We start from the raw sequence: 25,526 nt of genomic DNA, 5'->3' as shown, positions 1-25,526 counted from the left end.
GACCTCAAAGATAAAACGTAACTTTCTGGGAGCACACTCCCCCCGTCTCCCTCTGCTCTTTTCACTGTCCCATTGTCCCTGAAGGCTCTTTTGTATCTTCTGCTCATGACTCCAGTAACTCTTCCTTCTCGTCCCTCAGCTGGTAAGTTTACTTTTCTACTTTGACCAAGCAAACTGAAGCCAACAGAAGAGAACTTTCACCAGCAACTCCCAGCACATCCGCTCGCCTTCTGATGTCTGTGACCTCACTCTCGCTGCCCCACCTCTTATTACAGGTGACATCGAAAGCCAGATCATCCAAAAGTCACCAGGGGGCCCATCCATACAATCTTCTCCGGGCTGTCACTCCCACATCCATCCTCTCTGTCACTACCTCATCTATTTTGTTCTCCTGCTAGTTGGCTCCTATCAGTATATAAAAGTCCATCCTCTTAAAAGAAACAAACAGCACTCCTTGACTCTAATTGGCCCCCACCAATTGCCACCCCATGTCTTTGCAGCAAATCTTTAATGAGTCGTTTAAACTCACTGTCTGCATATTCTCTTGAGCCATTCCCTTTGGCACCCACTCTGGCTTTCCCCCTGATCCCTCGCTCTATGGAAACTGCTCTGTCAAGGCCATCAGTGACCCCACGTTGCTAAATATAGTGGTCAGTTTTTAGTCTTCATCATGCGTGGCCCTTTGGCAGCATTTGACCCAGCTCTTCCATTTCTCCTCCCCCGTGTTCCTGCTTCACTTGGCCTCCAGCCCATCGTTCTGCTTTCGATCCACTGGCTGGTCTTTTGCCAACGTCTCCTCTTTTTTCCAAATATTTACTGCGAATGTGCCTCGGAGTTGGGTCCTGGGTCTCTCCTCTATCTCACTGCTATACTTTTGGTGGAAGCAACCAGACTTGGAAATTGACATGCCATCAATTTCCCGATTTGTCCAAAACTCCCTGATTGGCCTTTTCCATTTGGAACTCTCTCCCTGATACTCATATTCTTTTTCTTTCATTCATCTTGCTTTCACATTCATACATATGTTCTACTGTGTAAATTACTTTTCCAAATTTTGAATCAGTCCATACATATCATGTGAAATACTCAGATCTCTATTATTTCCACTAAGATGCTTATTCTACCTTAGAACCTTTCTGCATTTCTGTATTTATGTCAATAAAGTGAATAGTATTTCTACAAGCCTCATAGATAAACAGTGTGTTAGTTTGGGGCTACTATGTAACATGAAATAATGATACATCAACATAGTCCTTTTTCATTTAATTTTATGTAACACCAAGATGAGGTTTTTGCACTGAAGACTGTTTCATTGAAATTTTACCTACGTTATGGACAGTCAGTTTATGTGAAAGCCCTCATTTCTCCCCTTTTCTGATATATTTTCCATTTGGCTATTATAACATATACCTTGGCATGAAATAAAATTCCAAATCCATTCACATAATAAAATTAATACATTTAAATTATATTTTTTAATGTTAAAAAGAAAGAAAAAAACCCCCAGACTCCTCTACCTATTAGGCATTACTGTGGCAATATCTAATAGACTCCTTAATCATGACATTGAAGAACTGAGCTGATTCCAGCCCCTTTCCACCTGCTCAGCCCCATCTTGTCCCATCCCCTGTGGATGGAGAGGACATCCATCCCATTTTCCAGGTCCAGATGTTGGAACCATGTTCTCTCTCTCTCTTTCTCTTACACACACACAGACAGCAAATCCAGCTTGTTAGAAAATTCTGGCTACTCTGAAATCATTAACCACATACTCCCTGTTCCCCACCCTCCTAGGAGCCACCTTCAACCCCTTGTTGGACACCAATTAGCCTACTTCTTCCATCTTTGCTTTTCTACAATCTCATCCACACAGAGTCAGAGGGAGCCTTTAAAAGCATACATTGAGGGGGTGGGTGTAGCTCAGTGATACAGTGCATGCTTAGCATGCATGAGATCCTGGGTTCAAACTACAGCACCTTCACTAAAATAAATAAATTAACCTCCTCCCAAGAAAACTCAAAACAAAAGCATAAATTGGACATCACCCATCCCATCAAAACTCACTAAAAGGGTCACCATTCCATTAGGAGCCAAAGTCGTCCCAAAGTCTTCGAGGACCCGGCCTGCTCTGCCTCTCCGCCCACACTCTCCCCATCACTCTGGGGGCCTCTGGCTCCGGCTCTTCCTTCTTCCTCCGGATCTATTCTGCTTCAAGTTCATTACTCCTTGAGATCTGCCAGGATTGCCTTATTCCCTCCTGCCTGCCTCCCACCCCACAACAATCACCTGAGTTTGCTCATATCACTCTTATTTTTCCCCAAGCTCTTGCTACCCCCATCATGTTGCCTGTTTTCTCTGCTAAAACTCTGAGCCCCCAGTGATGGGGAGTCGTGTCTATTTTGTTGACTAATAAAGCCCAAGAGCCTTGGGAATGGGTATAGTTACTAGATTCCCATAAGTAGTAGGAGCTTATACAGATTTGCTGAATGAAAGCAGAGGTCCTGGTCCAATTCGATGGAGCACTTCTGTGTCCTGCTCAAAGATTAACTCTCCTTTCCTCCTGAGAGAGGGTGACCACTTCCTTGGTGATCAAAGGCAAGATCTATTTTCTTTATGCTGTTAACCTTAGGCGGGGAGACTGGGGGATCTTCATTTATATTTTAAAATTTGATTCACTCTGCAGTTTGTCTCCTGTCTATGTATCCTTTTGAGAAACCGTTTATGAGTGATCATTCTTCCATCAGATTGAACAGGATCCAGGGGGAAGTACCAAGCCTGTCCCATCGGCCATCCTGTGTGTCATGTCCTGTGACCCAGTGGATGCTCAGCACGTAAGTGAACCAACAGGAGTGAGTGAAGAGATGGGAACATCTCATTATTGTGGTGGCTGCACTCTGTCCGATGCCTTGAGATTTGGGGAAGGGTTTACAACTGCGGAGGCGAGATGTCAGGTCCTCTGTGCTCTTCCTGAGTGCCCTGGCCTTACCCATTCCCCCAGCCCCCTCTGGGCAGCCAAGCCCAGGAGCTGGGCCACCGGCGATTGTGCTGATCAATAATCCACCTCACCCAATGTCCGGGGGTAAGAGCGGCCAGCACAACTGTTTGTAGACACTGAAGTCAGGTCCTTGGAGGAATTCCTCACTGAACAATGTTTTGGACCTTTTATTTTTCTCTATAGCCTCCAGCTGAAGAAACAGATTGCCTTAGGTACATGAAAGGTGAGGACACCTACTATCCCCATGGAGCGCAGGTGGGGCTGGGAGTCTGCTGTTTGTACAGCCGGTGGGCTCGTGTTGCTTTGGGCATCCCTGTGCCTGAATTCCTGCAGTACACTCGGTGGTAAGAACGGGGGTGCCTGGCAGGGAGGGAAGCGGTTCGGGGGACTACACAGCTGGGGAGACGTTAACCTGGGGTGAGCGGGAGCCGGCTGATGCATGGAATCTCGGTGCAGGGAACTCTCCAAACTCAGAGAGGTTCCCACTCCCGCAGGGTCCCTTTGATCAGGGTGCTAGGCTGTCAGCACTGCAGGGTCCCTGTGAGGATCATGGTGCCTTCAGGCAGTGGGAAGTGAGGGGTCCAGTGGCAATTAAATTAACTGTGCACCCAAAGCCAACCCCCGTCTCTTTCAGCCTGTTTCCTAATCTGCAAAACTGGAATGATGTTAACCATCCCGCAGGTTTGTTGATGGGCTGGGACACACTAGACTGCCAGGAGCTGGAATTCCTCTGTACCCTGATTGTAATCCTTCCTTCACACTATTTACTCTCACAAGTTCAGTCTCTCTGTCTCTCTCATTCACTTGTAACTTTCTCTACTGCTCTGGTTTCATTTGATTCCCACCCTCCTCCCAATCCCCAGATGAGTGAAATTAATTTCTGTGTGTCAGTTCCAAATTCCCGGGAAAGATGCTCTGTCCCCTCTGGATTGGTTGTCCAACCCATCAGTTGCAGTCAGAGGAGTGAGTCCCTCTGTGACCAGAGGAGGGTCTCTGCCCAGGCCCCCAGCCACCACTGTGGGAGCACATAGCTCTCCGAGGAAGAGGTACTGGCTGTGACTTGGTGTCACTAAGTGTGAATTTATCTCTCCTCTTGCCCCACATTCATCCTCCTAAACAAAGATGAAAATTAAACACTCCCGAGATTTGTGTCATGGAACACTCAGGGTGGGGGCTAAGAGGGCTGGATTCCCTGCTGAGTGTAAGGGGCTACAGTGACTCCCCAACGAGAGCCTGTAAAGGAAACAGCACCGGCCCCACTGGACATTAGGGTGCTGAGTCTGCGTGACATTGAGCCAGGCTTCTGACCACAGCTCAGGGGTCTGTTCTGACCGGTTAGTCTTTGAAACCAACCAGCTTTGGATTCCTCAATCCCTCCCTGAGGTTTTACCGGAACCACGAGCTTCTGTATCTCTGAAGACAGATGATGAGGACCCTTCACGTAAGGCATTTGCACAGCCCTGTGCGGGAATTTGTGCTGCACGGTCTGCCCGGCGAGCTGACCAAAGTTCGTATTTTACTGATCTTAGAAATAGTCTGGTTTCCTGATGCACTGTTTCACTGAACAAGCAACAGAAGCCACCTCTGGCTGATAAAAGCAAAAAAGGGACTTAATGAAAAGATACTGGGAGGGTGCATGGAGTGGCCCAGACCAGAGCCGACCCGGGGGCCGTAGGAGATGTTGGGGAGCCCCAGGCACCAGGCTGCGCAGGGTGCTACCGGGCCCCCTGCTGCCCCAGCAGGGACCCCCCCTCCTCCTGACACTCCACCTCACTGCAATTTCATCTCCCGGCAAGGCCAGGTCACACTGAAGCCACCAGCACAAACCTCAATGGGGGAGTTGGCCCCTTCTCAGCTGAGGGCGTGCCTGGTGTGGGGAGAGGCCCAGTTAGAGGAAGGCGGTTCCCCTACTGTTCCAAGTTAATGCGCAAGTCAGTGTCCATCACTCAGGAGAGCCGGGCTGATCGGACCTCATTGTGGTGACTAGGCCGTCTGAGTTCACGTATTACTTTTTAGGTTGGAAGGCCCAAGAGGGAGAAAAAGTGGAGGTTCTAGTACTTATTTTATATTTCCCATGTACCAGGTGCGGTAAGCAAGACACTTCAGACAAGGCCCATAACAACCACATTAATAGGCCACTGAGAAAGTCATGCAGTCAGGCCTCTGCAGCCCCGAAACCCGTGTCCTCATCAGTTCCGTAGTTACCAGTGGAAGTTGTAGGGATTTATGGGACTGTGTGCTCCTGTGGGGGCTGGGATGTGTGTGTTTAAATCCACATCTTCAGAAACTCGGCCAGAACCACAGCCACTGATTGTCTGCATGGAGGCAGAGGAGGGGAGGCTTCCAGCCTCTGGTCCAGCTCGTGTGGAGCTCAGAAGTTGCTCCTTCTGTCCTGAAAACAACACCAGAGCTGAGGGAGCTGCAAACCCACTGCTCTTCTTAGATCCACAAGAAAACTGAGGGGGAAAGCTGCTCCCAACACAGAGAGGCAGCCGGGCAGGCTTGGAGAGTCACAGCTCCCAGGGCAGAACCCGCTTTTGTAAGAACCCCGGGGGCAGGCAGATTTAACAGGTCCCTGAGGCCAGCTGGAGGCTCAGCGTGGGGAAGTCCGAGTGTGACAACTCCAGGGGGCCAGTCAGAGGGGCCCCCTGCTCTTTTTCATGCATTTTACCTCCAGGACCGTTTCCTGTTCTCAGAGTGAAGATCATAGGAAAACTCCTCATGGTTCCTGCCAGGAAAGGAAAAAATAGCTCTATTGAAATACACCCAGAACATTCTCTTCCATTGTGGGGGGTTGTGTTTTTATTTTTTTTTATGAGAAATTATTTTACCAGAGCCTAACCTACCTGGGGGAAGGGAAATACCTTCTGTGTCACCCAGATTGGGGTGGGGGAAAGAGACACACTTGTGGAGGTCACAGCTCAGGGCACAGGCTCAATGAGAACTAATCACAGGACTACAGATGCCCTGCTCTGTCCCGCTCCCCCAACACCTTACCTCCATGTCAGTAGGGCCCCTGTGTAATAACAGGAATAAAATTAAAAGAAGTAAATGTCTCAGGAGTGTCTAGGGAAAACACAAAGACAGCGGGGAGATGAAAACAAGGACTCACGGGTGGCTTTAGCCTCTCGCACGAATAGCTGTAGCAAACTACACACAGCCCAGCCCCAGTAGATAAACAGAAAACCTCACAGAAGAAACTATTTATTTTGGTTCTCTTACCCAGTGCATTCCATGGTGCATCCTCGCCTAGAATTGAGTGGAAGCAAGTCCATCTCAGAAGGGACATACCTGAAGAGAAATGGCTTTCCAGACTCTGAAGGGCAGAGAAAGCACCAGCCTGGGTTAGAGAAAGGTGAGGGGTGGGTTAGGGGGTGGGCTGCATTCTTCCCCAAATAAGGAACCTTCCTGAGGCCAGCACAGTGGGAGGGAGGGCCATAGGGTGGAAGCAGCCAGACTTCTTCCTGAGAAGTGATAGGATGCCTCCAAGGGACCATTCAGGTGCCCAAACTGTGTCCTGATGGTGGGAGCCAGTCGGTCTGCCTCAGAGCCCAGGACTGAGGTGGGCGCACAGCAGGCCGGTCTTACTTGGCCGGATCAATTTCACTTCTCCGAAACCCTGTGTAAAACATGAAGCGTGGACGACCTGGTGAGCAGAGCTCTGCCCTCAAGACCGGTTTCAACTCCTCTCTTCCCAGAGAACAGCATCTCTGAGCCCGTCCTGGGTGACCTCACAGAGATCACCCTAGTGGCCCAGGCTAGTGACCTGGAACATGTACCTTCCTGCAGCCAACCCCAGACGTCCACTGATGCATCATATACTGGCAAAGATGTGAGTTCCTGTGCATTGGTCTAACAGCAGAGACTCTGCCACAGGCCCAAGAGGTGGTGTGTGGGACAAGCAGGGGTGCAGGAGTGTACGCAGTGCAAAGGTGTAAATGGTGGCAGGGGTGCAGGGGCTGTGGAGGGTGCAGGCAGTTCAGGGGATGCGGGGGTGCAGGCAGTGCGGAAGGGCAGAGAGTGGCAGGGGTGCAGAGGTACAGGGAGTGTAGGGGTTCAGGAAGGTGCTCCGGCACGTGGCCAGGGTCAGAAGGCAAGTGCACATCCTCGCAGTCAGCCTGACCCCGGGAGATTAGTGCAATGGTCTGGGGTGGCGGAGGGGGCGGCGGCGGCGGCGGCGGCGGCGGTGGGTGGGAGGCTGCCCGGGCAAGCCGGTCGATTTCTTCTCTTCCCTGCAGCCTGGCCTGGGGGGGTGTTGGCCGCCGGAGATTCGCCAGATGTTGGACTCCAGGTAAGCTTGCTCCTGGGTGGTGGGGCGGTTAGGTCAGTGGGCGGTGGCAGCGGCAAGGGGGCGGAGCGGGGCTGCCCCTGGCGAACTGATGGAATAGCTGCCTTCTCCCGGCTGCCGGGCCTGGGAGCGGCCTCTGCTGCCCCAGGTCGCTGCACACACCTGTCCCACTCAGCAAGCTGAGTGGGGAGTGGAGGCGGTGTGGTTAAGGTGCAGGGCCCACGGGGATAGGGGGGCTGCCGCACGGAAGCCGGTCAATTCGCTCCGCTCTCCCCCGCTGCGGAGCCAGGGGCGGCTTCTGCTGCCGTAGAGGCGGGACGCCGGTCTCCAGGTGAGCTTGGTCCTGGGAGGCGGCGGCGGCGGCGGCGGCTGGGGGTTGGGGTCCGTTCCAGGGAGCTGCTCCATTTCTTCTCTCCCCCGCGGCCTGGCCTGGGGGCGACCTCTGCCGCCAGAGATTTGCCTGAGGTCCGACTCCAGGTGAGCTTGCTCCTGGGAGATGGGTGCGGTGCAGTCAGGGGGCTGGGATGGTGGTGGCTGCGGGGATAGGGAGGCTGCCCCGGGGGAGCTTGAGGATTAGCTCCCATGTCTGTGCCGCGTGGCCTGCAGGCGGCCTCTGCTGCGCCAGGTCCTGGGACAACCCTTTCCCACTTTGCCTGCTGGGGGCGGGAGGCAGGGTAGTCAGGGTGCACGGGTGGCGGGGGTCGGGGGCCTGCAGCGGGGGAGCGGGCACATTTGCTCCCATCTTCCCCGCGGCTTGTCCTGGGGGCGGTGTCTCTTGCCCTGGGTTAAGAGACACGTGTATCCTAGTCAGCCTGGCCCCAGGAGGCGGGCGTGTTACGTTGGGGGTGGTGGCAGCAGCGGCAGGTTTTCCCATGGAGCCGGTCCATTTGCTCCCATTTCTCCCCGTGGTTTGCCCTGGGGGCGGTCCCTGTTGTCCCTAGTTCGCCGGACGTCCATCTCCAGGTCAGCCTGCTCCCTAGAGGCGGCCACCGTGAGGTCAGGGGGCAGGAGCGGTGGCTGCTGTGGGGGTAGGGGGCTGCCTTGGGGAGCTGGTGGATTGGCTCCCGTCTCCCCGATGGCCTGGTGTGGGAGTGGCCTCTCCTGCCTCAGATCACCAGACACACCTGTCCCATTTAGCCTGCTGGGGGAGGGGCGCCCTGGGAAGTGCCTTTAAAGTGTGGGGGAGGCGACGGCAGGCGTAGAGGACGTGCAGCGCGGAGCCTGTCAATTTGCTCTCCTCTTCCCCACGGCCAAACCTGGGGGCGTACTCTGCTGCCCAAGAAGCCGGATGCCCGTCTCCAGGTCAGCTTGCTCCTGGGAGGCGGGCGCGATGCTGTCGAGGGGCAGAGGCAGCTGCGACGGCCGGCTGCCCCGCCTAATGGGGCCACTTCTTCTCCTCTCCCCTGACCTGGCCTGGGGACGGCCTCTCCCGCCCAAGATTAGCCTGAAACCCCACACCCGGTCAGGTTGCTCCTGGGAGGTGGGCGCGGTGACATCAAGGGTTGGAGAGGAGGGGGGTCTGCCCCTGGCGGGCTGGAGGATAAGCTCCCATCTCTCTGGAGGCCTGACGTGGGGGTGGCCTCTGCTGCCCCTCATTCCTGGGTCACCCTTCTCCAGGACATATTGCCCCGGGGGTGCTGTAGGCTGCGGGGGCGGCGGGTTGTTGGCGGGGGTATGGAGCTTGCCGCTTGGGAGCTGGTGGTTTAGATCCCATTTCCCCCGCAGCTTGGCCTGGGGGCAGCCTCTGTTGCCCCAGGTCGCAAAGCACTGTTTCCCTGACAGCTTAACCACCGGAAGTGGGCAGGATGTGCTGAGGGGGCGGAGGCAGCCGCCAAGGCAGCGACGGAGGGGGCTGTCCCTGGCCAGCCGGTCAATTTGTTCCCATCTCAACATTTGCTGTCCCAGTTTCGCAGGACGCCCTTCTCCAGTTTATCCTTCTCCTGGGAGGTAGGCTCAGTGCATGCAGCCCTAGGTCTGGGCTCTCCCCTGGGGAGGGGCAGAACGCTCTTCTTCTTCTTTGTCTTTATTCTTCAGCAAAGTGGTTACTGGCCCCAATTCTTAATTCTGAGAAAGTGTAGCCTGTGTTACGGAGGAGCTGCTGGACAGTGAGGTTTCTGGGCGGGTTTTCACATCAGCTGATGCCCCAGGCAGGCAGGAAATGTATTGCTTAGAGCTTCTTAGTCTGGAGTTGGGGGATGGCCCCGCCATCCTCACCATGCTTTTTAAAAATGTGTTACTCCCCTCTTTTTCCTAGGTGACATTTTAGGTTATTGGGTCCCAGATTGCTGGCACACTCATCCCTGTTCTCAAACATCTTTTAAACTTGGGTGAAGTGATAAGTTGGGGAAGAAGATGATTTACTGAAAGGTAAGAATACTTAAATTTGCATTAAAGCTACATTCTGTCAATCTTTCTCAAATGATTTTTCTCTGATTCTAAATCCATGACCTAGTGAATGTTGTACTCCTGTGTAAATCATTGATCTTCACATCACACTTGTTGAGTGGTCAACGAGATTTGTTATTTAGATTATTCCTGAAAGGAAAAGCTCAGGCTTTTGAGAATTCCTTGTCTGATGTCACCCAGGCAGTCACAGTAGAAGACAGAGCTGATATAAAAATCCCTCACCTGCCTGAACTGCAAAGCTTCTGGGATTACTGATCCCTGAAATGCAGGTGACTCTTGATGATAATCTGGGGGATGGTTTATATGATCAGATTCTTCCAGTCCTGTAAATGGGTTCCGTGGCCCCAGCCCCGGGAGAGCTGGTCATAAGGGCCATATCGTGAGGGGTGGGAAGGGAAGGCAAGGTCTAAGAGCTGGCATCACTGAGATTCCACACTCGCTAAACACAGACCCCAGAGCCTAATTGTTGTCAGGTTCTGTTCTGGATTTGAGAGTGTGTTCAGACATGATTCTTGCCCTTCAGGGGTCACTGCCTGGGTGGAAGTAACCTTTACATAAATCTGGGGAGGATGACAATTAAGTAGATGGGCTGTTATGATTCTCAGTGTGCCCAGGCTCGCTCTTCCAGGCACTCGTGGGACTAACGAGAGTCATGTTATTCACTCATACACTGATTTATTACCCTTGAATTGATCATTTGTCCCACAGTAAGTGAAACAAGCAATGAGGAACCTGAGTTTTGTCCCCTTTCCTAGCACTGATTGTATCTGTCAGTCAGGCGCCCTGCGTATGCATTGTGAAATGGTGGTATTTCTTGCCCAATGGGACTGCACTGTCAGTTCTGAGAATCAGGGGAGACACGTGGGTAGGACAGCACACTGACACATATGGCACCCCCCCCACCCCATGAGACAGCATTGTCGATGCTCAGGTGACCCGATGTAGACCGCGGTGCTAAACCTGAGCATGTTTAGTGATCTTGGTGGCTATGAAAATACAGACTGCCGGTCCCTAATTCTGGAGACTCTGAGGGTGTGCACCCCAGAATTCTGCATTTTAAGAAGCACTTTAACTAATTCTGATGAAGATGATCTGAGTGTCCCACTGAGAAACACTGGTGTGCGATGCACCAGTATTGAGGATTCTCAGGGAGCGATGTTTTTTCAGGATGGTCCAAGGGCCCTCACGAGACTTTTGCCTTGGGTGTAATTGTATGAGTTCGAAAGTGATGTCTCTCAATTCCAGTGCTTGTCAGCATGCTCTGTGCAGGGATTTGCTCTCAGCAGATATCAAAAACTATAAGTCTTCAGGTCACCGAGCTAGAGTGTGAGCGATCTTTTATTTTGGTTTTCTTTATTGCAATGCGGAGTCTCCCGAGAAGAGATTCAGACTGAACAGCTTTGTGTCGGACTTTGGAAGACCGCTGGTGCCCAAGGGGTTCTCTGGCAGCACAATGACGAATCTAGGTCCCTCTTTCACTGCTACGTCAATGAAGTGGACCGCATGGACAAGGCCAAAGCTGGTATCCCAACCATAGCCCTTGACAGTGATGTTCGGCTCCAGGAAGCCATCAGATGCAGCAGGTGGCCAGAGAAGGAGCCTAACGGGCTCATGAAATGTGACACCCCCAGCTTCATCAACACGGACCAGAACTCTTCCTTTGGGGAAGATGATCTCCTGATTTTGGAACCACCGATTGTTCTAGAAAATAAGCCAGTTGCCCAGACCTCACACAAGGACTTGAAATGGAAATGTGCTTTGTCAAGTGTTTCTCTGAAGATGTGAAGTCTGTCTTTGTATGGCAGGAAGTCCCCTTTCACAAAATTGTATGTGTTTGTGTCTGAGAGAGAGAAATGGAGACAGACAGAAAGACGGAGACAGAAGAGAGCCCCCTCAGAAGAGAGCTAGTTAAGGTGAGTTTTTGTGCCTTAGTAAACATTTGGGGTTTTGGGGGGAACAAAGTATTTACACTGTCTCATTCTCCTCGTTGGAAACCTTGGCCCCGTCCTCAGTGTCAGCGGCCTTGAACGGGGTTGCCATGGTGCTTTTCATCTGGCGCTGCCACTTCCACGCTCTGCCTTTAGCACGTTGCTTTGCCTCCCAGGGCTGCCACCCTTTAAACTGTAATGTGAGGAGTCTGGAGTAGATGATCCATCCCAGCTCTGCTGTTTTGCAAATTTCTGATTTCGTATTCGGATGAGGCTGGGACACACCCAGAGCAGCATAAACCAGGCCCTACCTCCTGTCTCTTGCTGGGGCATCCCTCAGGTCTGTGCCTTCTACTCAAGCCTTTACTGAGCCCAGCTTTTGTCAGGAGCCCAAGTGCCTACCGGGATGGCAGGAGACCTGTCTCTCCTGGTCACGGTGGCAGACATTTCTATTGGTTGTGCTGAAACAGCTCTTCTGAGATCCTCCGGCCACCCTTGCTCCAACCTGAGGACAGACCTACCGTTCCTTTCCTAGGAGGAGGATCAATCCATGGTGCATTTTATGACAATCCTGTCCCCAGGAATGCACGGAAGTTTATCAGCTGAGTGAGGGGAAGTGCCTCTGTGTCTCTGTGTCCCTGTATCTCTGTCTGCTCACAGTGCCCTGCCACCGGCTACTGAACAAGAAAAGTGCTATCCACCATGCTGTGTCTTTTGCAGATGTGTAGGTGATGGTCTTGTGGCTCATGTGTGGGCTTTGTGCTGGGATGGTGAAGGGCTTATAAATACCTCATCAACATGTATTCGAGATGGCCTGGTGCCACACAGACTTGATTCATGAAGGCATCAAGCCTGCACACTGGTTTGGAAACAACTTGGTTTTGATCAGTCACACTGCATGCATGACTCACTGCTGATCTCTGGGTGGTTTTTTCATTTTAGATTTATTCACCCAGTGTCTTGCTTAAGCTGAAAAATACATTTATTTCACTAGAATATTCTCAGATTCTTTGTTTTCACACATCCAGTTGTTTAATTCCTTTAAAAGTCATTTTGTGTTTATAATGCCTCCTAATATCTATCATCTCTAGGTTCCCAGTGGCCTGAGCCATGCACCAGATTTGATGTAGGAACTGTTCCACCAAAAGAAATCCCTTTGCCATAATATCTTTTGAGGAAAATATTATTCTTTAAGGCTCTAACAGTAAATCGTAGAAGAAAGCATGGAACATTTATTGTAGTTAATACATGTTCATGCAAAAAGAAATGATATTTTCATTAAACAATGTTGATTTTAATAACTTTTACTAATGTGAATATTATTACTCATAATTTAAGTAACCAAATAAAACCACAGTTATTTATTATGAAGTTTGAAAACTATTTACACTGTCTCTCAATTAGAGGTAGCTTTATTAGAAGACTGAAGGGTATTTAAAAGATGGAAAAATACCCATGATGACACCATCATTTTTATTAACTAAATATCAAGAACTGTGCAGGGTTAAGATTGAACCCTCTGCAAGCTCTCAAGTTAGCATGAGGTAGTTTGTGGATGCTGCCAGAAGACAGGAGACTCCCCCAGGTTCAGAGACAAAGAAATTCTTGCCAGCACAGCAGGCAGCTTGGGGTTCATGTTCATGTTGGTTCCTGAGTTTCTTTCCTTTTGCTGTTCTAACAAAGGACCACAGACTCAGTGGCTTAAAGCAATACACATTCATCATCTCACTGTTCTTTTGTGCAGAAGTGCAAAGTCATTGTCAGTGGGCTTAAACCAATGTGTGGCCAAGGCTACGTTCCACACCGAGGCTCTAGGGAGGGATTCGTCTTCCTACCTTTCCCAGCTTGCAGAGGTGTTCACACTCCTTGGCCCAGGGCCCTGTGTCACTGTGACCTCTGCTGCCACTTTACATCTCTGTCTCTGACTATATAGATATAAAGGAAGAGTCTTCTACATCTGGTATGGACCCTTTTTCCTAAATGGACATTGTATCTCTATTTATGTGCAGATTAAAACCCCTTCCCTCCAGGGTGTGGTGGCATCAGCTCACAAGATTACCACTCTGGGCTTTAAGTGTCCTCTTTGTATTGTCACCTGGGAACTTCTCTTTCCATAGTTAGCTCTGTGTTACATTTGTTGTTGTATTTTACCCGGCATTACTGAAAGTTTTACTTAAAAGGGATCCTAATTAGCTCTGTTTACCTGTTTCCAGAGCTGAAAGCTTCAGTTCTAGAGTATCTGTTTGATTTCTCTTAAAAATACATTCCAGTATATTTCTCTGGTGAAAGTCTTTACCCTGTTGTCTATTCTCCCATAATTTCCTTATTTTCTTGAATATATTAAAAGTATTTTATAGCCTTTATTGGTAACTCTGATGCCTACATCACCTGGGGGTTTGCATCCTTTGTCTAATGTTTCTTATTCTCATATTATCCGTTATATAGTCTTGACATGTTGCATGTCTTGAAATTCTTTATTACATGGCAGACATTGCAAATGAAAAATCCATATGTTATTTTCCGTGAGAGGTTTTCTACCTTCCTGTTAGGCAAACAGGGTGAGGGACTGATCATGTCGCTCCAATCAGGCGCTGAGGTGGATCAGGACTGAAGTGCCTTTTTTCTTAAAACAGCTTTGAGGTATACTTGGCAAAGTAATTTTCACACGTATAAAGTGTACAGCTAATACGTTTTGACATAAGTATATCCTCAAGAAACCATGACCACATTCAAGAGAGTGAACATACCCATCACCCACAAAGCTTCTCTCCTGCCATTTGTTGTCCCTCGCTCCCTCCCCATCTCTTCCCCTGGAAACCATTGATCTGCTTTCCATCACAACATATTGGTCTGCATTTTCAAGATCCTTGTATGAATGGATTAATGCAGTATCTACTCTATGTTGTCTGACTTCTTTCATTCAGTGTAATTATTTTGAGAGTCATCTGTGTTGCTGTATTAATAGCTTATTTTTCTTATAGCAGAGTATTGTTTAGTGCTGAGTTTTTACTGAAGAGTTTGTTGTGAGCAGTGTTTGGATAGACCATCATTTGTTTCTCCATTTACTTCTTGATGGATGCATGGGTTATTTACAACTTGAGCTATTATAAATAAAATTGCAGTGAATATTTGGTTACAAGTCTTTATATGGACATATGCTTTTCTTTTCTAAAGCACCACATGAGGAATATCTGGGTTATATGGTAGATAGGTATTTACCTTTTTTAAAGAAACTGTTAAAGACATTTCCAAAATGGTTGTACTATTGTAAATTCCTTGTGGTGTGTATCAGCTCTGGTTGCTCTACTTCCTTACCAGCACTTTGTAAGGTCGGTCTTTCTAATCGTATTCATTCTTGTATGTATGTGTACTAGTATCTCACTGTGGTTTTTAAAAGCATTTCTCTAATGACTAATGGCATCTTTAATCAGCATCTTTTCATATGCTTATTATCCATCTGGATATCTTTACTGAAGTGTGTTTTCTGGCCTCATTCATTCATTCAGGTGTTTGCATTATTATTGAGTTTTGAGACCTCTTTATTCTGGATCAGATACAAAGAGAGACCTTTATCAGATATATGATCTGCAAATTGCTTCTGTCTATGGCTTGTCTTTTCATTTGCTTAGCAGTGTTTAGAACAGCTTTGAAGAGTCTTCATTTTGATAAAGTTCACTCTATCAGTTTCTTTTTAAAATAGATTATACTTTTGGTGTCATAGCAAAGAAATATTTGCCAAACCCAAGGTCATAAAGCTTAAGCCTATGCTTTTTCTCCTAGCTGTTTTATAGTTTTAGATTTCCTATTAAGATCTATGATCCATTGTGACTTAATTTTTGTATATTTTGTGAGGTGTGGATCAAAGTTCTTTTTTTTTTTTTTTTTTGCATATCACTATCTAATTCTTCCAGCACTACTTGTTGAAAAGATCCTTTCTCCACTGCATCCTTTTTGAGAATCAATTGTCTATATAAGTGTTGGTTTAGTTCTGAACATTCTATTCTGCTCCATTATTCTATTTTCCTGTTTTACACCAACACCATACTTTCTGATTACTGTAGTTTAAAAAAAAAAAAAAAGGCTGAAAATCAGATAGTGCAAGTTTTCCAACTTTGTTTTTCTTGTTCAAAATTGTTTTGGATATTTGGGATCCTTTGAATTTTTATATGAATTTTAGAATCAGTTTTAAAATTCCTTACATCCTGTTCTGCCAAATTTCCACCCATGTCTTTGGCTATCTCCAAAGCCACATTTTCTGAAGAAGTCTCTCTAGATCCCAGGTGAAAGGAATTTCTGTTTCATCTGTGCTCCAATCACATTTGATAATATTTGATTACATTTATTCATATTTGGCTGGATGTACTTGTGTGATCTTTCCTGCCATATAGTAAATCTCTCAAGATTTGGAATCTTGACTTGGTTCCCTCTGTCTGCTGAGAAAACTAGTTCTATGCTTTGCAGGAGTGAGCCCTGCAGTAAGAGGTATCTGCAGCACACATCTAGCTCATTGCTTGCATATCGTCAAGGAATCCTGCAGATTTAGAATTGTTTATTGATTGTTGTCTCCAAGACGGCTCAGCCTTTTTTATTTCTATTGCTACTGCTGCAGTTTCAAAGGAAAATGGGCTAATTATTTTCCAAATATCAAAACATACTGTAATTGAGCTGTGACGCAAATTATGTGCTGCTGTTTCTTAACAACCTGCTTAGTGTTCACAGGTACCTTCACTCATGGAACTTTTGGGAGAATGTCATATCCTCAGAGATAGCAATGCTGTCTTTGGCAACCTGAGCGGTTGTATCTGAACTCACTCCTGCTGTTTTTCCAGTGCCCCCTCTAGCACTCCTCCAGCCCTCCATGGGGGGCCTGCAGTTCTTCCCTCGAAAATCCTGTTGTTTCTCAGGAAGAATTCCCTATGAAACATATTCATGTCCTTCTTGTGGGGACATTCAGTCCAGAGACCTGACAGCAGGGGAAAATGTTTAGACTGCTTTTGGTAGAACGTAAATTCTTCCATACTTGTTAGAAGCAAATCCAATGAGGAAACTGTGTTGGCATCTAACAAATCAGGATAAATGTCTGATGAGGAAGATCAGCTTCCCCATCTCACTCAGGCGTCATGTTGATGTGACGCTCACCTTGGCTAACATTTTCTCCTGTGAGCAACGTGAAGTTCAAGACGTTATGAATGGATTTTTGTTTTTCTTCCTTAGTCTTTCCACATTCACTTTGTCTGGTGAGATTATATGAATCCTGCTTATTTTCAGCCCAGCACTAAGCTTTTTAAAAGGATCACGTGTTTAAAAGGCTAGAGGACAATTTGTTAGAAGATTGAAATCCTTAGACTTTGGTCCTAGAGTTGAATCTTGGTTACTGGTGAATGAGAATTCCCGTTAAAATTTTAAATTCAGTGATATAAAGTTTTAAAAATAGTTAAATATTAGGCAATTTCATTAAACACTACAGCAGTTATTTACTTTTAAGCCTGTCTCTGGGGCAATTTTGCAATGATTCCCTCCCTTTATTGATTCCCTCTTTATCAGAATCCTTGAGAGGTCCCTGTCATCATTGTCAGTATCATCATCATCATCACCATCATCATGGAACTGATTCCTCTGGGAGATTCTAGGAAAATAAAGAGCTGGACGGGGTTATGTGCAGGTCAGTGTGTGCATATAGAGTAAGAACAGTTGTCAGACATTAGATTCAAGATACCCATTCCATTTAGAGAAGAATGTGGTCATGAAATCCTGATGTGCTGAATGAAGGAAGCGATGGGAACAGGGTAGTCAATGGAAAGGAGGAGGAAGTGAGCGAAGCGGGGAGCATAGGTCCTTGGTTAGGTGATCAGCACATTGGTGAGAATGAGGGGTGTGTTATGGCAGAATCATGTCCCTCCCCGGCCACAGGGTAGCCACCTGTGACATGTTACTGTACATGGCAAAATGCATGACAGATATTTTAGGACAAAAATCTTAGAGGATTTCTGTCTTCTAAATTGTCTATCAGTTAGCATTTTAAACCCATGATACATTATTAAAGATTAGTGCAGGGGGACAAATTAAAAGGATTCATATAATCTCACCAGACATACTGAATGTAGAAAGGCTAAGGAAGAAAAACAAAAAGTCATCCATATGTGCCTTGAACCATAAAATGCCCATGAGAGGAAATGTTACACAAGGTGAGTGTCACAGCCACATTCATAATGCCTGAATGGGATGGGACAAGGGGATCCTGAGATGAGACAATAGGGCGAGTAGCCTGGATTGTCCAGGTGGGCTGAATGTAATCACAGGGGTCCTTGAAATGGAGGACATTTCCCAGCTGAGTTTAAAATCAGAGGGAGGTGTAGCCATAGAGCAATGTTCAGAAAGGCTGCTGACCATGAAAATGGAGGAAGTCGTGGGGCACAAGCTAAGGAAGGTGGGTGACCTCTGGAAACTGGAAAAAAACAACAACAACAAGGAAACATTCTCTTCTAGACCCTCTAGAAGGAAGGAACCCTGCTGCTACCTTGAATTTAGCCCAATGAGAACTGTGTTGGATCTCTGACCTCCACAGCCATAAGCTGATAAATCTGTGCTGGTTTAAGCTCTTAAGCTTATGGAAATTTCTTACATTGGTAAGAGGAAAATAACATAGTGAGCCGTAGTGTAACGGATTAAAGGTATAGGATGGGGTGTGGAGAGGATTCTGACATTTACAACTAAAAAACAACCAGGTGAAGTGGGAAGGTGTTTTAAGGAAGACCTACCTGGCAGGGCTGTTAAGCAGACTGGAGCGAGGGGAGCATTGGAGTTAGAGGAATCAATTAAATCTCTACCAGAAAAATAAGGAATAAAATGTAACAGGGCTTCAGTGATAGTGGATGTAGGAATGGAAATGGGCAGAGAGACATAAATATTACTTTGAAATTAGCTACAGGTTTGATGACTGCATGTTTGGGAGACTTAGCCGATGTGTGGACTGAATGTTTGCATCCCCTCAAAATCCATATGTCGAAACCCCATCTCCCAGGGTGATGGTATTGGGAGGTGGGGCCTTTGGGACGTGATTAGTAGGATGAAATGAGGTCATGAGAGTAGAGCCCTCATGAATGGGATTAGTGTTCTTATACAAGCCCCCAGAGTGCTTGCTTCTCTCTGCTCTCTGGGATATGAAGATATTGGGAAGACAGCCATCTTCGAGCTGGCAATCCTCTCAAGGATACATTGACCTTGAAAGTCTCAGCCTCCAAACCCTAAGGAATATGCTGGTTGTTTAAGCCACCCGACCCACGGTAATTTGTTACAGCACCCCAGACTGACGAAGACAGTGGAGAATGCCTCTGAGTTTGGCACTGATTGCCTGGAGAATGCTGAAACCCAGGGAAGTGGGCGGCACAGACGTTTACTCATTTAATCCTGCCAACACAGTAGGAGATAGAGTCTACATATTCCTCGCTACTTAAAAGGTAAGGAAAAAGAGGCACAAATAATAACAACGACAACAAAAACAACAATAATTTGTCCAAGATTCACACAGAACCCCCTGGAGGCAGAGTGAGAATTTATACTCAGGCAGGCTGGCCCCAGAGCCCCTGCTCATAACTAATAAGTCAGATCACCTTGCTTATGTGGATCAGTTTTTTTCAACTGTGATATGAGGGTACTGTGTCCAGTAACTTATAATTTCAAAATACTTCACTGTAACGGAATCATTAGTCACAGGCCTTACAAACCACAGAAACCTACACATACAAAAATATCTCGTTAGGTCAAGATAACCAATAACGTTTTTAAATATTATACCTGCTGGGCCTTTGCAATAAAATGTCTTTTTATAATTCTGTCTGGCTACAGAATAACTTCATAATCCTGCATGTTGCTGGTGGCTCCCATGTTGGACAGCACGGGCCTAGAGATTTTAAATTACTTGCCCAGACTCGCCCAGGAAGCTCGTGGTGGGATCCGAGCTATAGTCTGGGACTTTTCCTTCCTATCCAACAAGTCCCTCATGGAAGTTTAGAAGCTTCTCCTTTGGTGCCCAGCTGTCTATCCGTACTTATAACATCTTGTCAGGTGTTCCAGCCTGCTCCTGAACATCAGCCAGAACCCACTTCTGCTCTATATTGTCCAGGTAATACCTTCTAGCAACTTCCATTGCCTTCTTGGCATCAGTTGTTACCTGGAAGTGTAGTGGCTAGAGGTGGAAATGTGTCCACATGACAGGTTTTTCATAAACATAGCAGGAGTGGTCAAGAGAATAAAACGTCAGGAAGATGAGTAGAAGCAGGTCATTTAATATACCAAATGGGTACTTTCAATGTCTGTGTTTCCGAGTCCAGGCTTGTTCTGCTCGTGCATTACAGGCCAATAAATCAGGAGACCAGGTTTTGGGGGCAAGAAATAGCGACTTTAATTTGGAAAGCCAGCTGAGAAATGGTAGAATAATGTCCTGGGGACCCATCAACCCAAGTCAGATTTCAGGCTCTTCTTATATTAAAAATGGGAAGTGGGAATGCTTGGTTGTTGCAAACTTGGTGTATGAATTCTTTGTTGTTAGAATCCTTTGTTCTTGCAGCTCTTCACCTGGGTCACATCCGTGTAAACCTCCAACAAACAAATGTTGTTTTCTATTCTGTAACTTGTTATCTTTATGTGAATAGAAAAGTGTTAATATCCTTCAAAGTCAGAGCCTTGAGAATAGGGTCTCCTGTATATTTCAGGCTCTAGGCAACATTGTTTTACAAAAGGTGCAGAACCAACAAGACTAAGCCTAGGAAACAGGGCACAGGGTTAAAGTCAAAGGAACAGATCTAATATGGAGTCAGATTTTTTCTTTCCTATTTCAGTAGTGCCATGGAGAAGGCAGTTTGGGCAGCTTTTTGTAGGGTCCTGGAGGCTTTCTCTCTCAGCCTCTGTGTGCCTCTGTTGAAAACCCTTCATAGCTATCTGGCCTGCTGGAAAACCACTCCGCCTGTTTTGCCCTGAAGATGTGTTCTGTTTATAACTGATCTCTACTTCTTGGAAAACAACTCAATAAAAACTCAGTTGGTTTTCCACCAGCCATGGGCAGGGTTGAGGAATAGCACTTTATTATTTTATGAAAAAAATAAAAGAAGTCTTAAAACAGCACTGGGCACATAGGAGAGAGTCAATAAATGCTTCCTGGCTGAAATCAAAAGTGATGGCTCAGTGATTCCATGGCTGCTGTATTTGCTGAGCTTGCTACTCCTTTGCTCCATTACACATTTTTTTTTAACTGAAAAAGAAATACATGCATGTGGTTAAAAAATTTCAAACAGAGCACAAAAATACACAAGTGAAAGAAGTTTTCCCTCATCCTCTCTTCTTTCAGCCCTCCCTGGAGATGCCACTGTTTACAAACCTTTGTGTGTTTTCCAGATATGCTATGCACATTCCGACCTATGTATGTAAATTCCTTTAAAATATTACTTATTTTTAACTTAAAGGGATTTAAATCCTCATGTGTCTTCTGCCCTGGTAATAGAAAAGAACAAATCTGACTCCATATTAGATCTGTTCCTTTGACTAAACCCTGTGCTCTGTCTCCTAGGCTTCATCTTGCTTGTAAAACAATGTTGCCTAGAGCCTAAAATATACAGGAGAGCCTATTTTGAATGCTCTGATCTTTAAGGATATTTAACACTTTTCCATTCATATAAAGATAACAAGTTACCTAATAGAAAATAACGTTTGTTTTGTTGGAGGTTTACAGGGATCTGACCCAGGTAGATAGCTGCAAGAACAAAGGATTCTAACAACAAAGAATTACTACATCAAGAAGATTGCAAAAACCAAGCTCGTAGGAAAGGAGCCTGAATTCTGACTTGGGGAGATGGTTTTCCAGGACATTAGTTTGCCATCTAGGTCTACAGAAAGTTGCTATTTCATGCCCCAACACCTGGTCTCCCAACTTACTGGCCTGTCCTGCATTAAGGAGAATGAATTTGGACTCAGTAACACTCCTATCTTCCTAGCAAGCTGGGCACTGGATTTGAGGGCAGCTATCCCACACTCAGGGACATAGTGTGTGCCCTTGATGGTTCCTCGAGTGTGGGGAGTGGTTTACCCAGGAAGGATGGGGACTATGCACCAAAACTCAGGCAGTATGCTCCTTTTGGGATCTGACTTTGTACCTCCCGGTCCCCGCCAGCACAACACCTGGGACAGTGGAGGTAAGGCAGATATATTGCCTGCCTGTGTCCCAGCGTGTAAAAGGGGAATATGTACTCTTTCCAAGGTAGTTCTGAGCGACAACACCTGCGGGTGCTTGGTTCCCAGAGCAAAAGGAAACCCAGCTCCGCTTGGGGGCAACGGGTGTGATCCCCGTAGGGGTCCTGCAGAAGCCTTGGGTGGAGGGCTGTGCCAGGGAGGTAAAATATGAGCTGCGGGCCTTGAAGGGTTAGAGAAGTGTGCAGAGGCAGGACTGCTGCCTCCTTCAGGATGCCCCCAGAGTTAAAACTATTTCTCTCCATCTCTGCTACTCTCCTCCACACTCCAGATCCCTGCCTTCTCTCTGCTCCTCCTGTCCATGTCTCTCCCTCCACTTTTCCCCTTCTCCCCTCCTCCTCCCATCTTCTCCGTCCCTCCTTTCCCCAACTTCTCTTGCAGAACCCAGAGAGGATCGCTGGCCCTCCTGCGCATGCGCAGTCTGTGCCAGCTGGACCGAGGGTTGGAAGCTGCAACTCCGAGCCGGGGATCGGCCCCAAAGGCTTCTCAGCTCTTTCGCCCGGTAGGACTTTGGCTCCTGCCCTGGCGCCCCGGCCACAGCTGTTCAGGGCCAAGTGTGCACCTGCCGCCTCTCGCCCCAGCCGGGCTCCCCTCAGTCCGCGGCTGGAGTCCCCTTCCCCTCTCCCGCCCGCGAGTCCTCTCCTCCCTGGCTGCCTCTCCTCGGCCGCCGGCCCGTCCCCGCCCCTGGGCTGGCTGTGTCCCGGGCGGGCGGGTTCTGCGGACCAGGACGGGGGCGGGCGGCTGGGGCTGGGGCTGGCCTCCGAGCGGGGCTACAGCCCGCGTCCCCCCCCCCGCTTTCCCTGACCCGCGACCCCGGGGCTGCCCTCCTCTCCCTTTCACGCTCCCTGGGGACCAGCTCAGTGGTGTGGGCGTTGCTCCCCGGGCTGAGAGCCTCCGGCTGTGAACCCCAGCTTCTCCTGTTGGAGTCGGGAAAAGGGAGCGTCAGTGCTGAGCGAGCTTCCGTCTCCTCCCTCAGTGTTTCTGCCCCAGGTAAGTACCTTGAACACTTTCACGTGTTTTGATGGCGGTGCTTGATGATGTCACTGTTTTTATAGTGAGAGGGATTACAGTGTTGAAAGCAAGGCTTGGTTCAGTTAAAAATGAGCTGAAGGCATGAGGCTGTGACATCCTCCATCCTTCCCTCTCCCAGGGTGAAACGTGTGGCCGTCTTTCTTAAAAAGATACTTACAGTCCCTAACTAGCCCAGCCCAGCTAGGGTGTGTTAACAGGAACAGCACCACCAGAGGAGTTGGAGACTCAGGGACTTTGCAGTCCTAAAGAGCTCCTGGCAAAATTTGGTTTGTTTTGGTTTTTTTGTTCTTCTTAAATTGTGGGGCAGACTAGTAGTATAGAGGGAAAAATAATTGTCAAGAAATACTTTTTCATTTAACATCTTTATTGTGATATTGTTCACACACCATGAAGTCCACCCACTTAAATGCTACAATTCAGCACCTTTAGCATATTCACAGTGGTGCAATCATTAATATTCCAGAACGTTTTCATCACTTCAGAAAGACCAGTGGAAATGAATGACCTATCCACCCCTTCCCAGTGCTGGTTCTAAAGAAGTTTCTTGGTTGTTCCTGACCATAAATTATCTTGTTACCCATAAAAACTCTGGTAGGAAATCTAAACAGAATTGTATTGAATCTGTCTATCAAAGCAAGAAGAATTAATGTCTTTATGGCATAAATTTCTTCTACCCATGAATATATCTCGGACCCTATATTTTCATATTTCCAGAGCCTGGCCTATGGGAAGTCCTCTTTAATTGTTGGGTTTGTGAATGATGAGATTCTATACATCGTTAGTTGCAACTGTAGCCTTTCACAGAAGAGAAAAGTAAACTCACTGAAGCCAAGTGACTCTCTGATGGTCAGAAAGAGTGACAGCCAGTGCTGGAGTGATCCAGTGGACTTGGTTTTTGTAACCAGAATTCTCCAGCACCTACAGTTAAGGGGATCAGAGTATTCTTTTATTTTTTCTAAATGGCGTTGCTTTTATTTTTACTTATTTTTTAAAATTATTTTTTATTGAAGTGTAGTCAATTTAGAATGTTAGTTTCAGATGCACAGCAGAGATTCAGTTATAAACATATGCATATGTATCTACATATGTTTTAGATTGTTTTTAGTACAACTCATTACAAGAAATTGAATATAGTTCCCTGTGCTATATAGTAGGTCCTTGTCATTTATTTTATATTTATTAATGTGTATCTGTTTATCCCCCTTTTCCTGCCTGCTAACCACAGTTTGCTTTCTATGTCCATGAGTCTATTTCTAGCAGGACCGTTTTTGCTAGTAATATATGCTGGTTGGCTGCTTTCAGTTTCAGTAATTCCACCTTATCTGTGGGCATTTTCCTTCTGGTGGGCCTGTGTGTGGTTTGCACACGTGATATAAGAGTTGTGTATTTGGGAGAACTCCAGGCCTCGTGTAGTTCCTGGTACAGAGTGCCCACTGGGCTGATGCTTGAACTGGGAAAAAAACATAGTAAATGTTGGAATTTCCACTATGGTTGAAACTTCCAGGCTTCTTTAACCTGTTTAGCCCACCTTAAATTTGGCTGCACCCATACTGGGTAATTTGGTGGAACTTCATGGTATGGTGGTGTAGAGACGGGGCCTTGTATGCTTCTTCTCTTTCCGTTTTCTAAGACTCATTCTCCTGGGCCTTCCATATCCTCCCCCAGAAGTGCCCAAGCCTGGCTTGGTGCTGCGCTGAGGCAATATTTGTTAATAAGGCCCTTTCCTCATCTCTTCTGAGCATCCGTTTCCTTCTCTGCACAATGAAGACTTAGACTAGAAAAGTGCTTTTCAGTTCCTTTTAAGCCATGTTTCCTTTGAGAAACAGAAAATACAAATCTCTCCTCCCATTCAACATATAGATTTTGACACATCCTCCAAGGAGTGACATAGCTCTTTGTGGAAAATTGAAGTGATTGTGATTCCAGGTGGCACAGAAAAGACTCTTCAGACATTTATTGCAGGGAGAGGGCAGTAAAGGGGCAGTATATCCCACTTTCTAGTGTGAGCACTGGAACAGGGACTTGGGTTTAAATACAGTGTCCGACGTGGCCTCTCTCTAATCTTTTTTTTTTTTTTTTTGCCTCGCTCTAATCTTGCACAATGTGATAAACCTCTCTCCCTCAGTTTCTTAATGCGTCAAGTTGGGGTGATAATAGTTTAAGTCTTTTGTGAAACATTATAAACATAAGACATTTTTTTCTCGGTAGAAACAAAACCTGCGAAAGAATCAGGGATTTCTTTAAAAAGAAAAAAAATCTTATCCTCAGCACTCTGTCTGTGTCTATTTTGAAGTTCCTTGAGGGTGAGTGTTGGGTCTAAAGTCCATCGTGGGACAGGTGGCCCATGGTTCTGTGTGCCGCAGATTGCCCCCTCCTCCCCAGTCCTCTTCCTCTCAGTCCAGGATGAAGTTCCCTAGTAGATTTACACAGAGATCTTGTGGAAATGGCTTTTCATTTTATTGTTTCACGAAGAAGGGCTGCCATCATGATCTCTGTAGTCAGCTTTTGGTGACCTGAAGGCTATGCAATTACGTTTTTCTATTTAATAAAAGAAAAAAATTACAAGTACAAAATTAGACCTACGGTGGTGGCAGGGGCCCTTGAAATTTGGGACCATTAGCTTTGTTAGTTTCAGGTG

The 25,526-nt window shown here is 47.1% G+C and overlaps 1 protein-coding gene across 13 annotated transcripts in view; it reads left to right on the top strand.

The window, feature by feature from the left end:
• Positions 1–25,526, top strand: part of LOC141579467 (uncharacterized) — a 198,487-nt gene that overhangs the window by 2,503 nt on the left and 170,458 nt on the right. For 7 of the 13 annotated variants that reach the window (XM_074375669.1, XM_074375684.1, XM_074375673.1 and 4 more), the window contains exons 3-14: positions 140–275; positions 2,745–2,831; positions 3,179–3,339; positions 3,630–3,676; positions 6,222–6,350; positions 6,694–6,827; positions 7,234–7,286; positions 9,066–9,230; positions 9,538–9,650; positions 11,059–11,602; positions 18,915–19,074; positions 22,128–22,846. In XM_074375669.1, coding sequence (XP_074231770.1) covers positions 234–275; positions 2,745–2,831; positions 3,179–3,339; positions 3,630–3,676; positions 6,222–6,350; positions 6,694–6,827; positions 7,234–7,286; positions 9,066–9,230; positions 9,538–9,541 — 822 coding nt within the window. In that variant the 5' untranslated portion in view covers positions 140–233 and the 3' untranslated portion in view covers positions 9,542–9,650; positions 11,059–11,602; positions 18,915–19,074; positions 22,128–22,846. Of the gene's footprint in view, positions 1–139; positions 276–2,744; positions 2,832–3,178; positions 3,340–3,629; positions 3,677–6,221; positions 6,351–6,693; positions 6,828–7,233; positions 7,287–7,572; positions 7,615–9,065; positions 9,231–9,537; positions 9,651–11,058; positions 12,665–12,708; positions 14,764–18,914; positions 19,075–22,127; positions 22,847–25,526 lie in introns of those variants that run through there. The other 6 variants (XM_074375746.1, XM_074375737.1, XM_074375711.1 and 3 more) reach the window with 6 other exon arrangements.

Source organism: Camelus bactrianus, chromosome 2 (genome assembly GCF_048773025.1).
Source record: "Camelus bactrianus isolate YW-2024 breed Bactrian camel chromosome 2, ASM4877302v1, whole genome shotgun sequence".
Lineage (NCBI taxonomy): Eukaryota > Metazoa > Chordata > Mammalia > Artiodactyla > Camelidae > Camelus > Camelus bactrianus.
Note: the sequence above shows the minus strand (reverse complement) of the source record. Positions and strands in the feature narration are given on the sequence as shown.